General features: G+C 40.6%; 1 protein-coding gene across 3 annotated transcripts in view; it reads left to right on the forward strand.

Moving 5' to 3' along the window:
• The window catches only part of LOC123501043 (protein O-linked-mannose beta-1,2-N-acetylglucosaminyltransferase 1-like), a 13,850-nt gene extending 580 nt beyond the window's left edge, over nt 1-13,270 (forward strand). The window contains exons 2-13 of one of the 3 annotated variants that reach the window (XM_045249614.1): nt 1,598-1,747; nt 2,465-2,657; nt 3,199-3,434; nt 4,601-4,753; nt 7,975-8,073; nt 8,540-8,836; nt 9,345-9,518; nt 10,179-10,311; nt 11,245-11,397; nt 11,651-11,824; nt 12,376-12,510; nt 12,975-13,270. In XM_045249614.1, coding sequence (XP_045105549.1) covers nt 1,598-1,747; nt 2,465-2,657; nt 3,199-3,434; nt 4,601-4,753; nt 7,975-8,073; nt 8,540-8,836; nt 9,345-9,518; nt 10,179-10,311; nt 11,245-11,397; nt 11,651-11,824; nt 12,376-12,510; nt 12,975-13,071 — 1,994 coding nt within the window. In that variant the 3' untranslated portion in view covers nt 13,072-13,270. Of the gene's footprint in view, nt 1-1,597; nt 1,748-2,461; nt 2,658-3,198; nt 3,435-4,600; nt 4,754-7,974; nt 8,074-8,539; nt 8,837-9,344; nt 9,519-10,178; nt 10,312-11,244; nt 11,398-11,650; nt 11,825-12,375; nt 12,511-12,974 lie in introns of all 3 variants that reach the window. The other 2 variants (XM_045249613.1, XM_045249615.1) reach the window with 2 other exon arrangements.
• The last annotated feature ends 874 nt before the right edge of the window (nt 13,271-14,144 follow it).

Here is a 14,144-nt window from a genome sequence, read left to right on the forward strand (position 1 = left end):
CTGGCTCACTCACCTTCATATCTCACCTCAGCCTTCCTCCTGTGAAAGAGAGAGAGAGAGAGTAATTAATTTAACCTAACCTAACATTAATTTATCCTTATATTACCTATCTAGAACTCTTAAATTAAAAACAGAGAGAGAGAGAGAGTGTAATTAATTTAACCTAACCTAACATTAATTTATCCATATATTACGTATCTAGAACTCTTAAATTAAAAACAGAGAGAGAGAGAGAGAGAGAGAGATTTTCCTAACCTAACCTAACCGAAATCAATCCTTAATATTCACTAGAACTCATAAAGAACGCTTCCCTTTTCGTGTAATACTGAGTAGAATGGCTAAATTTGAGAGAGAGAGAGAGAGAGAGAGTGTAATTAATTTAACCTAACCTAACATTAATTTATCCATATATTACGTATCTAGAACTCTTAAATTAAAAACAGAGAGAGAGAGAGAGAGATTTTCCTAACCTAACCTAACCGAAATCAATCCTTAATATTCACTAGAACTCATAAAGAACGCTTCCCTTTTCGTGTAATACTGAGTAGAATGGCTAAATTTGAGAGAGAGAGAGAGAGAGAGAGATTAATCATTGTAACCTAATCTAATATTAATTTATCCTTATTCTCTATGACTCTTATAAGCACTTTTCTTTTTGTGTTGTACTGAATAGAATGTTAAGCTTGATAATGATGAAATGTGCTTTTATTTCACTAGCTGGCATGAAGAGAGTGTCGCTTGGTAAGTATGTATAACTAGAGGTGAATAACACACACACACACACACACACACACACACACACACACACACACACACACACAACATTTGGGAGCTTACAGTACATTTATTTGATGAGATGAACAGATAATGTAGTATAGTGTATGATGCATAATGTAGAAAATATGATGTAAGGTCTAATAAGGATACATTTTTGGACACAGAAAATAGAAGAAAGAAAAAAATCATCTAGAGGGATAAATAAACAATATGCATACAGAATAGTTAATACCACTCATACATAGACAAACATAACCAAACTATTTTTATTTATTTTTTATTTATTTCACCTCTTGTTGCTCTTATCTAAACAAACAAACATTTATCCCTTTTGGCTAAATTCTCTCGGACTTGCTTGGGGACTGGCATCTCAGTGGGCGTTTTTGTTTAATCATTTGTGTTACCCATGACCAGATAACCTTATGATGAAAAAAATATAAACAGATAAATGAATAAATGAATAATTGGTCTTCCATAAAAAAAAGATAATTAACAGATAGATAAATAGATAACTAGGGTCGCCTCGGTACAGTGGAACCATGCGTGCTTTGGGGTCCGAGGAGTCTCTAATTGCACGGGTTCGAATCCTATCCACGGTCTGTGTGTAGGTTGGGCTTCCTCACTCTGGGCAACGGTTTCCTAGCAGGTGGGCTTTGAGATAGGAGGTACCACAAAAAGTATCTTCTTTAGCCCAGAAATTCCCGAGAAAAACCCACTTGGTATCAATTATAAAAAAGAAAAAAAACTAATCAGTTACATAAAAAAAAAAAAACAGATTTATAAATGACTAACTAATCGGTCTCCACTGGGCACATGGCAGGGTGGACTTGCCGGCAGCTTGGTCTCCTCAGCCTGGGGATCTTCATTGGGGTTGGCTTTTATGGGGTCTTCGAGTTTCTCTTCGGGTCGCCGCCACCACCAAAGGTCACGTTCTATATCGGCAATGTGACCGCTATGTACCCTCCGCAAGGTGTGTGTTTGTGTGTTTGTTTGTGTGTGTGTTGGAGGTTTTCTTTTTTGTGTTTATCTCATTCCTATTTGCTATTTGCTGTTCTTTTTTTTTTTTTTTTCTTTTCTTTTTTTTTCTTGCTATTTTTTCTCGTTTTCCACTATGCACCCTCCGCAAGGTGTGTGTTTGTTTGTGTGTGTGTTGGAGGTTTTTGTTTTTGTGTTTATCTCATTCCTATTTGTTATTTGCTGTTCTTTTTTTCTTGTTCTTGCAATTTTTTCTTGTTTCCTTAATTGGTGTGGTACTGGTCTTCTTTTTGTTCTTGTTGTTATTGTAAGTTCAATTTGTGTGTATTTTTGTATTTTTCAAGTAATTATTCAGTTTTTGTCTTTTTACATTTTTCTAATAATTTTTCATATAATATAGTTTTGTATTATTTGTTCTCTATGAATGTCCCTTTTCTAATGTTGTGTATATTGTAGTATCATTTGTTTTCTGGTAATATTTCTTTTGATGTTTATATTCTGTTTTGTGGTAATATTTGTGTTTTCTAATAGTCTTTCTGTTAGTAATAATTTTCTAGTAATATTTCTGTGTCTGACTATTTTGTTCGTGTAGTTTTCTTTCTTCCTAATAATTTTCCTTTTTCATTTAATAATCAGCCTCTTCTACCAAAGTTCACACAAGACCGTATGTCCTGTCTCCTTAAGCATCAATCTTCCATTCATTCCACAGCAGCACCTAACCTGTCCCTCCCTACTGCTGGCTATGCAGGCACCGGGGAGAGAGTCGGGACGGATGTGATGCAGGTGGGGGACATAAAGCCAAACTGCGGCCTGGAGAAGGTGTGCCCCGACCACCACTTCCCTGTCCACGTGTATAGCGGCAAGAACAAGGATGACCGGCCCAGGGTGTGCATCTCAGGGAAATAGTAAGTGCTGGTGCTCATTGTTAACTCAACTCAAGTCAGTGAAATCCTTGCTTAACTTAATTTTACATAGCTCGTCTTTCCTCTGTCATCCTGTGTTCCCTTCCTTCTTCTCTCTCTTTCTCTCCTATACCTTTTTTCTACCTCCTTATTCTCCTAGCCTAACGTTTTTCTCTCATTCCCTCCTCCTTCTCTCTCTCTCTCTCTCTCTCTCTCTCTCTCTCTCTCTCTCTCTCTCTCTCTCTCTCTCTCTCTCTCTCTCTCTCTCTCTCTCTCTCTCTCTCTCCTTCCTTCCTTCTTTTGTCTTTTTTTCATATCCTTTTATTTCTACCTCCTGTTCTCTTCTTTCTTATCTCTGTTCCTTCCTTCCTTCCTTCCTTCCTTCCTTCCTTCCTTCCTTCCTTCCTTATTTCCTTCCTTCATTCCATTATTTATCTCCTCTTCCTCACCTTCCTCTTACCCTTACTTACCTCTTATTCAACTAAACCTAACTTAACTTAACCAACCCTAACCTAATTTAACCTAACCTAACCACACCCCACAGTGTCATCGAGAAGGACGTGAACAAGGGCGGCCGAGGGTTGAACCTGGTGGTGGTGGACCCTAAACAAATGAAGGCAATATTAGCCAAACATTTTGACACCTATGCTGGAGATTCATCACAACTGGAGACCTTCTTGTCACAGGAGGTTCTCGAGGGGGACATCCTGGTGGTGGTAACCTTCGATGAGGCCTCTAGAAATCTCAGTCCTACTGCCAAGAACATGTTTGCAAAATTGGGTGTGTTTTTTGTTGTTTTATCTGTGTTGTTTGTCGGGGGTACGTGTGTTGTGACAGTTGTTATTCTAGTTTGTCTGTTTTTGTTATTGTAATTTCATTTTTGTCTCCTTTTTCTATTTTTATTGTTTTTATCTTTCTTATTTTTGTTGTCTCTCCTTTTCTCCATTTCTCATTCATGCTTTCTCCATTTCTTTCTTTATTCAGTTCTGTCTCCATTTTATTTGTTATTTCTCCTTTTGTCTGTTTCCCATCCTTGCTATCTCCATCTCTTTCTTTTTATCTTAGTTCTGTCTCTCTTTGTATCATCTGTGTTATGCATCCCTGTCTGTTTCCCATCCCTGTTTTAATCCATTTCTTCCCTTCTTATAATCTTACTTCTATCTCTCTTTTATTATCTCCATTTTTGTCCCTTTCTGTTTTTGTACCTTTATTTGCTTCCCCTCCTTACTTACCCATTCCTTTCTTATCCATGAATTTTAGATAATCCTTTTAGCCTTAATTTAGGAAAGCTTATAACTGTTCTTTTCATCATTTTAGCTCCCCCATGGCTGATCCCCTTAAAAAAATAATAACCCCGAGTATAATAGCAAAGGGTAATGTATAAACTCATGTGACTGTATTTTCATCATTTGAGCTCCTCTCTGTTGGCCAGCACCCTTGAAAATCTAAACCATAATGTAATAAAGTAAATCCAGTAACGACTTCAATACTGCAAGACCTGGAGATTTGAATATAATTAGAGCATTCTATTGATATTAGGAAGGGTCTTTAGAGGTCAGAAGATTAATGGCCACAGTCTTCACTGTTTCAATCCCTTCAGTACAGAGACACATTTTTACCTTAAGATTTGTTTATGATTAGACCATTTTATTGACATTAGGAAGGGTCTATGGAGATCAGAAGATTAATGGCCTCAATCTTCACTATTTTAATCCATTCAGTACTGGGATACATTTTTACCTTATGATTTATTTACCATTAGACCATTTTATTGACATTAGGAAGGGTCTGTGGAGGTTAGAAGATTAATGGCCACAGTCTTCACTATCTTAATCCCCCACATGAGTTTTTGAAGCTGTATTAAATCACCAAATAGTAAGCAGAATGAATATGGAAAGGTGTCATGGTACTCAAGGGGTTAAAATTAATGTGTTCTATGTCCACAGGAAGCGGCCAAATACAGAACCTACAATTTCGAGGCCAGTGGTTCATGGTAACACGGAAAGGGATTAATGGATTCAGTCCATTTGAAGACCTAAAGGCGTCAAAAGGTGGCTTGTGGACCCCCATTGATGAAAAATTCTGTGTGTCAAGACAATGTGAGTGTCTGTGTGTGTGTGTAGGTGTTTCTGTGTGTGTGCGTGTGTGTGTGTGTGTGTGTATTTACCTAGTTGTAGTTTTACAGGGCCTGGGCTTTATGCTCGTGTGGTCCCGTCTCCATATCTACACTTATCCAATTTTTCTTTAAAACTATGTACACTCTTTGCTGATACCACTTCCTCACTCAAACTGTTCCAAGTCTCAACACATCTTTGCGGGAAACTAAATTTTTAACATCTCTCAGACATCGTCCCTTCCTTAGTTTCTTACTATGCGATCTTGTGCTTCTAAAGTCATATTCTTCTCTCAGGATCAGTTTCTCATTATCCACTTCATCCATTCCGTTAATCAATTTATAAACTTGTATCAGATCCCTCTCTCTTCTCTGCTCCAAGGTTGGTAGATCCATTGCCTTTAGTCTCTCCTCATATGCCATCCCTTTAAATTCTGGAACCATTCTTGTAGCCATTTTTGTAGTCTCTCTAATTTTCTTATGTGTTTCTTTTATGGGGAGTCCACACAACTCCTGCATATTCCAATCTAGGTCTTATTTTAGTACTTATCAATTTCTTCATCATTTCCTTGTCCATATAGTGAAATGCTACTCCAATATTCCTTAGCAAATTATACGTCTCTCTGAAAATTCTATCAATATGGCTAACCGGTTGATTATTTTCTTCCATTGTCACTCCCAAGTCCTTTTCCTTTTTTACTTTTTCTAGTTCTACTCCATCTCCCATCTTATAGATTCCCACTGGTCGTCTTTCACTTTTTCCCATTTCCATGACATGGCTTTTGTCCACATTGAATTCCATCTCCCATTTTTTGCTCCATTTCCAGATCTTGTTTAAGTCTTCCTGTAGTATTTCACAATCCTCTTTTTGTTTAATGACTCTGCACAGTTTCGCATCGTCCGCAAACAGATTTATGTAGCTGTTCACTCCCTCTGGCATGTCATTTATATATACGAGAAAAAGTATTGGTGCCAATACTGACCCCTGTGGCACTCCGCTGTCTACTGTTCTCCACTTGGACTTCATATCTTTAACTATCGTCCTTATTTCTCTCCCCCTTAAGTAATTCTTCATCCATCTCAATGTGCTTCCTTTTAAGCCACCCTTCTCCTCTAACTTCCATAGTAATCTTTCATGTGGCACTTTATCAAAAGCCTTTTTTAGATCTAAATAAATACAGTCAACCCATCCTCTCTCTCTTGTACTTTATCAACTATTCTAGAGTAGAAACTCAATAAATTTGTCACACATGACCGACCTTTTCTAAAACCAAATTGGCTATTTGATAATATTTTGTTGTCTTCAAGAAACTCGATCCATTGCTTCTTTATTACTTTTTCACACATCTTGCATATTACACTAGTTAGTGATACCGGTCTGTAATTTAAAGGTTCTTCCTTCCTTCCGCTCTTATATATGGGAACCACCTCAGCTCTTTTCCACTCCACTGGCACTGTTCCATTTTCTATTGAGCATTTTATGATGTTGTATATTGGACTTGCTAGTTCTTCCCTACATTCTTTCAGTATTCTGCCTGAGACTTCATCCGGTCCCATTGCCTTTTCCTCATCCAATTCCGTCATCAACTTTTTATTTCAAGCTTGGTTACTTTAATCTCTTTCATATAGACAGTCTCTCTATTACCCTGTGGTCTTTCAAATTTGGATTCCTTAGTAAAGACCTCATGAAATTTACTATTTAACAGTTCTGCCATACTTTTGGGTCTTCCACCATTCCGTTTTCTCCTTTTAACCTTTCTATTGTTTCTTTTTGTCTTATTTTTCCATTTATGAATCTGTAGAACAATTTTGGTTGTTCCTTACATTTTTCGACAATGTCCTTTTCATAGTTCTTTTCTTCTTCCTTTCTCACCTTAGCATATTCATTTCTTGCTGTTTTGAAGTTTTCCTTATTTTCTGGATTTCTGTTTCTTCTCCACCTTTTCCATGCTCCATCTCGTTTCTCCTTTGCCCTAGCACATCTTGCATTAAACCAATCTTTCTTTCCTTCTTCTTTAGGTCTATATTTCGGAACATATTCCCTGACCCCAGTTTTGTATATTTCCAAAAATAAGTTATATTTCTCTTGAACCGTTAATGAGTTTTCCATCTCCTCCCAGTTTACGTTTTAAAATAGTTCTTGAGATTCTCAATATCAGCCTTTCTGTAATTTAATCGGTCTCCTTTGTATGATTCATCTCTATCTTCCTTTCCTTCTTCTATATCCATCTCTAATATTACATGGTCACTCTTTCCCAATGGGCACTTGTATCTTATATCATCGTTAATTGGTATATCCCTTGTAAAAACTAGATCTAATCTTGCCGGCTCATCGTTTCCTCTGAATCTTGTGTTTTCCTTTACTGTGTGTGTGTGTGTGTGTGTGTGTGTAATTCACTTTGGTCGCCTGCTGGTCACCCAGTCAGTCTTCCCCATTACGGAGAGAGCTCAGAGCTCATAGACCGATCTTCGGGTAAGACTGAGACCATAACACACTCCACACACCGGGAAAGCGAGGCCACAACCCCTCCAGTTACATCCCGTACCTATTTACTGCTAGGTGAACACACCCCGCACATTAACAGCCAAGCCCATTTGCCTCGCCGTGCCGGGACCTGAACCCAGCCCTCTCGATTGTGAGTCGAGCGTGCTAACCATTACACTACGCGGTGTGTGTGTGTGTGTGTGTGTGTGTGTGTGTGTGTGTGTGTGTGTGTGTGTGTGTGTGTGTGTGTGTGTGTGTCATGCTTAGGGTCTTACACACACTTATGTTGTATCTGGTTGTTTTTGTAAAGTTTGTGTCTCAAGTTAGTTAGATTGTTTTATTGAATTTGTTGTGTATTTAGTGAGTGTTTGCTTGGGTGAATCATCTTTTTATCCTATGTGTCTGTTCATGTGTTTGTCTATTTATCTGTTTTATCCATCTGTACATTTATTCATCTACTTGTCTGTCTGTCTATCTATTTATCTATCAATGTATCCATCTATCAATCTTTCTCTTTCTTTTTTTCTCTCTTTCTTTTTTTCTTTTTCTTTGCTGTCTATCTCTATCTTCTATCTATCTATCTATCTATCTATCTATCTATCTATCTATCTATCTACACACACACACACACACACACACACACACACACACACACACACACACACACACACACACACACACACACACACACACACACACACTGACTGAATACCATCTCACAGTGCAGGGTCAGTCCATCATGCCAGACCCTCCCGTGGACCAGAACCCGGAGCGCCTCAAATTCTGCACCGCACACCCGCACGTCACCGACTTCTGCTCAGGTGTGTCTGCCAACGAGTCAGCAAGTGTAGTAGATGTGTGCTGGGTACATGTTTTTTTTATTTATTTATTTATTTGGTTTATTTGTTTACTTGTATATATATATTTTTTTTTTGTGACGGTTTTTTAGTCTGTTCTATTTTTCGGGGATTGTGATTGGAATTGGTTTGTATATTTGTGTCATTCTTTGTCTCTCTGTCTCTGTCTCATTCTCTATTCTCTGTTTCTCTCTCTCTCTGTGTCTGTCTTTCTGTTTCTATGTCTTTGTCTTTCTCTCTGTCTTTGTGTCTATCTTTCAGTCTTTCTGTCTTTCCATAAACATCAAAATACCAACAAACTAACATGTCTTTAGGTTGAGTTTAGCTGTAGAAGAAGCTTGTCCTCTGCATCACCGTTTCCCTGATGTTTCTTATCTTTTATATTCTGCTGTGTCCCTCAAGTTCTTCCGCTGACACTCTTTCCCCACAGTGAGCCACCGGGAGATGCCACTGCGCCCTGCCATCCTCACCAACCATCAGATAATGGGCAGTGCAATGTTCACCACCCCAATCATGGTCATTGCCGGCACCAGGGGTCACACGTCGCTCTCTGACCTCACCCTGACCCTGCAGACTGTCCTTGGCCAGCCTGGGGTGCAGAATAAGTACGTGGTGGTGGTGTATGACCCACGCCACATTCCTGACGTCTTTGCCCTCTCCCGTCTCTTCAATTTCAGTTCCAAGGCCATCGTGCCACAGAATTTCAATGACACAATGCAGTATTATGGTGAGTTGTGGGATGAAAGGAGTGTGTGAGAGTGGTGTGTGGTTGTGATAGATTCTGAAAATGTCACTCAAAGGGCTAGGCTAACCCAACTTCCATACCAAAACAAACCCAAGTAAGTCAAACCCAAACCTAACCTAACGTAACGTAACCCCCCCCATCAAAAAATAATAAGAAAGAAAAAAAAAAAAAAAAGAAAGAAAGAAATAACCTAACTTCAGCCTAACCTGACAACCTTATTATTATTTTTTTTTTCACCTAGCTTAACCTAATGTTGTTTAGCCTAACCTAACTCAACCCAACTTACCCCAAACCTAACATAATGTATAGTAACAGAACTTAGCCTAACTCAAATCAAACCAAACCAAACCTAGGCAAACCCAACCCAACTCAACCCAAACCAACTCAACCCAACCCAACTCAACCCAAACCAACTCAACCCAAACCAACTAATCTGAACCAAACCCAAACTTAACCTAACCTAACCTAACTTAACTGACTAACCCAACAGAGGTGATGCAGGTGGTATTTGAGACAGCACATGCCGCCTTCCCTGAGTCCCCTTACATCACCATAGTGGAGGCCGGACTGCTCCTTGCTCCTGACTTCTTGGCCTACACTGCCTCACTGCTGCCTCTGCTTCACGACCCTAACATTTTGGGCATCTCAGCATGGAACCCTAATGGTGGGTGGGCTTCCATTTCTGTATAGGCATGGCACCTCAGTGGGCCTTTTTTGCTGTGATTTTTGTTGCTCTTGCTGGTGCCCTTCCTACTGGGAAAAGAAAGGAGAACAAAGAAGAAAAAACCTGGTGGCGGGTGTCTTATAGTATGGTGATAGAGAGAGAGAGAGAGTGTGTGTGTGTGTGTGTGTGTGTGTGTGTGTGTGTGTGTGTGTGTGTGTGTGTGTGTGTGTGTGTGTGTCAAGGAGTTTACTGAGAGACAAATAGGCATGAAGACAATTTTTTTTATGTAAGCGGGAGAGCTGGCCAAGGGTAACATGAAAGGAAAAAGGGCCCACTTAGTTGTCAGTCCCCTTGCAGGTCTGAGAGAGTTAGCCAAAAAAAAAAAAGGATAAATGTCTTGAAACCTAATGAAGCATACTAATGATAAATACAACCAGACAAACACAAACACATCCCACTCACTCTCACCACTCAGACACACAAACACACTATACAAACACATGCCACTCACTCACACCACTCAAACAGACCTCTCTCTTTGGGGATTTTCTTATGGTTCACTTATTTATGCTTTTGTTGTCTTGGTTCGTCTTGTTTTTGTTGTTTTTTCTTGTCTTTGTTGTGATGTAGAGACGCTCAGACAAACAAACCTCTCCCCAGGGTACCTCAATGTCTCCACTCGTCCTGACCTTGCGTACAGGGTGGAGGACTTCCCTGGTATGGCCTTCACCCTGCGCATGGACACCTACCTGAAGGAGCTGAGGACCAAGATGAAGGAGTGTTGCAATAGGAGGTAAGGTGTCACTGACTTTAAGGGTAGAGAGAGGGAAGGGAGATAGAAATGCCTGGATACTTGGATACAGAAGGTTGGAGGGTGTGTACCAAGGTGAAGGAGTGCTGTAGTGGAAGATAAGGTGCCCTACTGTGTCACGAGTTTGTTGGCTTTTGTGGGTGGAGAGAGGGAATGGAGATAGAAATGCCTGCTGGATACTTGGATAGAGAAAGATGGAGACTGAGGACCAAGGTGAAGGAGTGCTGGAATAGGAGGTAAGGTGCTCTGTCATTCAATTTGTCAGTTTTTTTTTGTGGGTAGAGAGAGGGAAGGGAGATAGAAATGCCTGGATACTTGGATATAGAAAGGTGGAGGGTGTGTACCAAGATGAAGGAGTGTTGCAATGGAAGGTAAGATGCTGTACTGTCACTCACTTCATTGGCTTTTAAGGATAAAGAAAGGGAAGGGCCATAGAAATGTTTGGATACTTGGATTCTTGGATAGGGAAAGGAGTAGGATCATTTGCTTAACTATTTTTCTATTTTACTTTTGATTTATTATACACATGAAATGAATAACATCATTAATAAGCTTTTGAACTGTAACCTAATTGTCCACTTCCTCAGACCAAGACCCAGCAGACAGTTTAGAAGAGACAGACTATAACATGCCTAGCAGATACAGAGATAGGTACACCAGCCAGGGAGATACATACACCAGCCAGAGAGATAGGTACACCAGCCTGCCATCCCTTACAAACACAGAGATAACTACACCACACAGAGATAAATACACCAGTCTGACATTTCATACAGACACAGAGATAAAACACACCAGGTAGAGATAGATAGATACACCAAACAGATAGATAGACACACCAGCCTGCCATCCCTTACAAACACAGTATAGCTACACCAGATAGAGACAAATATACCAGCTTGACCTTCCTTACAGAGGCTGGGAGGGTTGGTTCCAGGCAGGGCGGAGGGACAGAGAGATCGTCATACCAGACATATCCCGCGTCCTCCACCGGCCTGTTGGACCTGAACTCGAGCCCTCCACCCCTCTGATCCACGCACTCTTCCAGCGACTCAGGGCTACCAACCTGTGAGTGGCATAGAGGCTGGAAGGGACTAGTAGTGGTTGCAAGTGTTGGTGTTTGTCATGTTGGCTGCACTGGGGTATTCTTAGTGGTAGAGAGAGAGAGAGAGAGAGAGAGAGAGAGAGAGAGAGAGAGAGAGAGAGAAAACAGAAGGAAAAATTACAGAAAAAGAAAAACATAAAAAGAGAATAGCGAGAGAGAGAGAGAGAGAGAGAGAGAGAGAGAGAGCAACAATCACCCCATACTTTACCTTGACAGAGAGATGAATGCACCAATCCTGAACGGAGAGTCACTGGCTGGGCAGAGGTATGAGACACACCTCTCCACTATCCTCAACGCCTCCACCACACTCACACCCTCCCGCCATGACGTGTTGAGGTGTGCTAACGAGGGGGACATTCAACACCTGCACCTCAACCTTACTACTGACAGGTGTGTGTGTGTGTGTGTGTGTGTGTGTGTGTGTGTGTGTGTGCGCATTCATCTACTTCCTAATATGCCCTCTTGTTTATTTCTTATTTATTTTAGTTATTTTTATTTATTCAGTTGTATTCATGAGATTATCCATGTGTGTGTGTGTGTGTGTGTGTGTGTGTGTGTGTGTGTGTGTGTGTGTGTGTGTGTGTGTGAGTGAATGAGTGAGTGAGTGAGAAGTGTATGAGTGAGTGTGTGGTGAGAGTGAATGAGAGAGTGAGTGAGTGAGAGAGTGAGTGAGTGAGAGTGTGAGTGAGTGTGAGAGTGAGAGAGAGTGAGAGAGAGAGAGAGAGAGAGAGAGAGAGAGAGAGAGAGAGAGAGAGAGAGAGAGAGTAACTAAGAGACTGAGTGAGCAAATAAATGAGTGAATGAGAGAGAGAGAGAATGAGAAAGTGAGTGAGCGTATGAGTTAATGAGAGAATAGGTGCAAATGAGAGAGAGAGAGAGAGAGAGAGAGAGAGAGAGAGAGAGAGAGAGAGAGAGAGTAAGCAGACCCCTCTCCCCGGCAGACAAGTGGTGCTGGTGCTGCCGTACAAGGAGGGTGACACAGATGGGTGGGCGGGGATGAAGCTCCTGTGTCACTGCTTTGGTCTCTTCCACCACCATGACTCCCCACCCAAGGGACTCCACAAGGGCCTGCTCAGGTGAGAGAGAGAGAGAGAGAGAGAGAGAGAGAGAGAGAGAGAGAGAGAGAGAGAGAGAGAGAGAGAGAGAGAGACAGACAGACAGACAGACAGACAGACAGAGGCAGAGAGACAGAAACAAACAGAGAGAGAGACAAACAGACAGACAGACAGACAGACAGACAGACAGACAGACAGACAGAGAGAGAGAGAGAGAGAGAGAGAGAGAGAGAGAGAGAGAGAGAGACTGCTGTTTGGCCAGTGTTTACTTACAATGTGTTAAGTAGTTTAGGTTTCTTCTTGTTTCTGTAGCCATTAGGGTGAGTAAGAATGGGCTGAGTTGGAATGAGTATGATTTGGTTTGTATATGAATAGATAGAAGGATGAGAGTGTGTGATTTGATGGTATTGTCTGTTTATCTGTATGTTTATCCACACATACTAATACTTCTAATCCTTCTTCCTTCTTCTTCTGCCTCCTGACAGGTTTAGCATGAAGGGAAGTGAGGTTATCCTACTGAGTAACCACAGCCCTCACTTCCACACCACCAAGTTTGTCACCACTGCCCTCACTCTGCCCTGAGGAACACCACTACTTCCACTGCTACTACTGCTACTGCTACTACTGTGGAAATTTATGCAACTTTCTCTACTTAACTAATTTTAAGAAATCAGACTCCTACTACTACTACTACTACTACTACTACTACTACTACTACTACTACTACTACTACTACTACTACTACTACTACTACTACTACTACTACTACTACTACTACTACTACTACTACTTCTACTGATGGTAATGATGGAGAAGGAAGTGATGAAGGGATGAGGAGGAGGAAAAAAGTGGTGATGGAGGAGGAGGAGGAGGAGGAGGAGGAGGTGGTATTTAGATTGTTTATTTTTTATTTATTATTTATTTAGTTTTGTTCACGTTATTGAATTTCCATATTTTTTCTTTTCATCACATTCACTTTTCATTCATGTTTTGTTTTCTTGTTTCACTTTCTTTCTCGTTTATTTATTGTTATCTAGTGTGTTTGGTGCTCCACGTCTTGGTGCCAAAGAATTGAAGCCAAAAAAAAAGTGTCATGTTTGCAGAATTTTGTGTGCATTTGATACACTGACATGAAAAACACTTGATACACAGAATATAGGTTGTGTGAGCATCAAGACACACTGACACTTACACTGACACTGACATGAAAAGCACTTGATACACAAAGGCAGGCTGTGTGGGCATCAAGACACTCTGACACTTACACTAACACTGACATGAAAAGCACTTGATACACAGAGAAGGTTTGCTGTGTGGGTATTAAGACACTGACACTCACACTGACATAAAAACACTTGATACACAGAGAAGGCAGGCTGTGTGGGTATCAAGGCACACTGACACTCGCTCTGACACTGTAGACATGACCCACACACAAGCTGAGTATGTATTCAGTGCACTATATACAGAAACACAAGCACAAGCTGAAAAGACATTCCCTTTATAAATGTGTGTCAATAGGATGAGGGTAAACTAACTGCACACACACACACATACACACACACACACAAATGGGCAAGTCTCTTATTGTATAGCCAGTGTTCATGTAGCATTGTGGCATCGCTGTCCCGGTGTGTGGTGTGTGGTGTGTGTGG

The sequence above is a fragment of the Portunus trituberculatus genome, chromosome 8 (assembly GCF_017591435.1).
Source record: "Portunus trituberculatus isolate SZX2019 chromosome 8, ASM1759143v1, whole genome shotgun sequence".
NCBI classification, from domain to species: Eukaryota; Metazoa; Arthropoda; class Malacostraca; order Decapoda; family Portunidae; genus Portunus; species Portunus trituberculatus.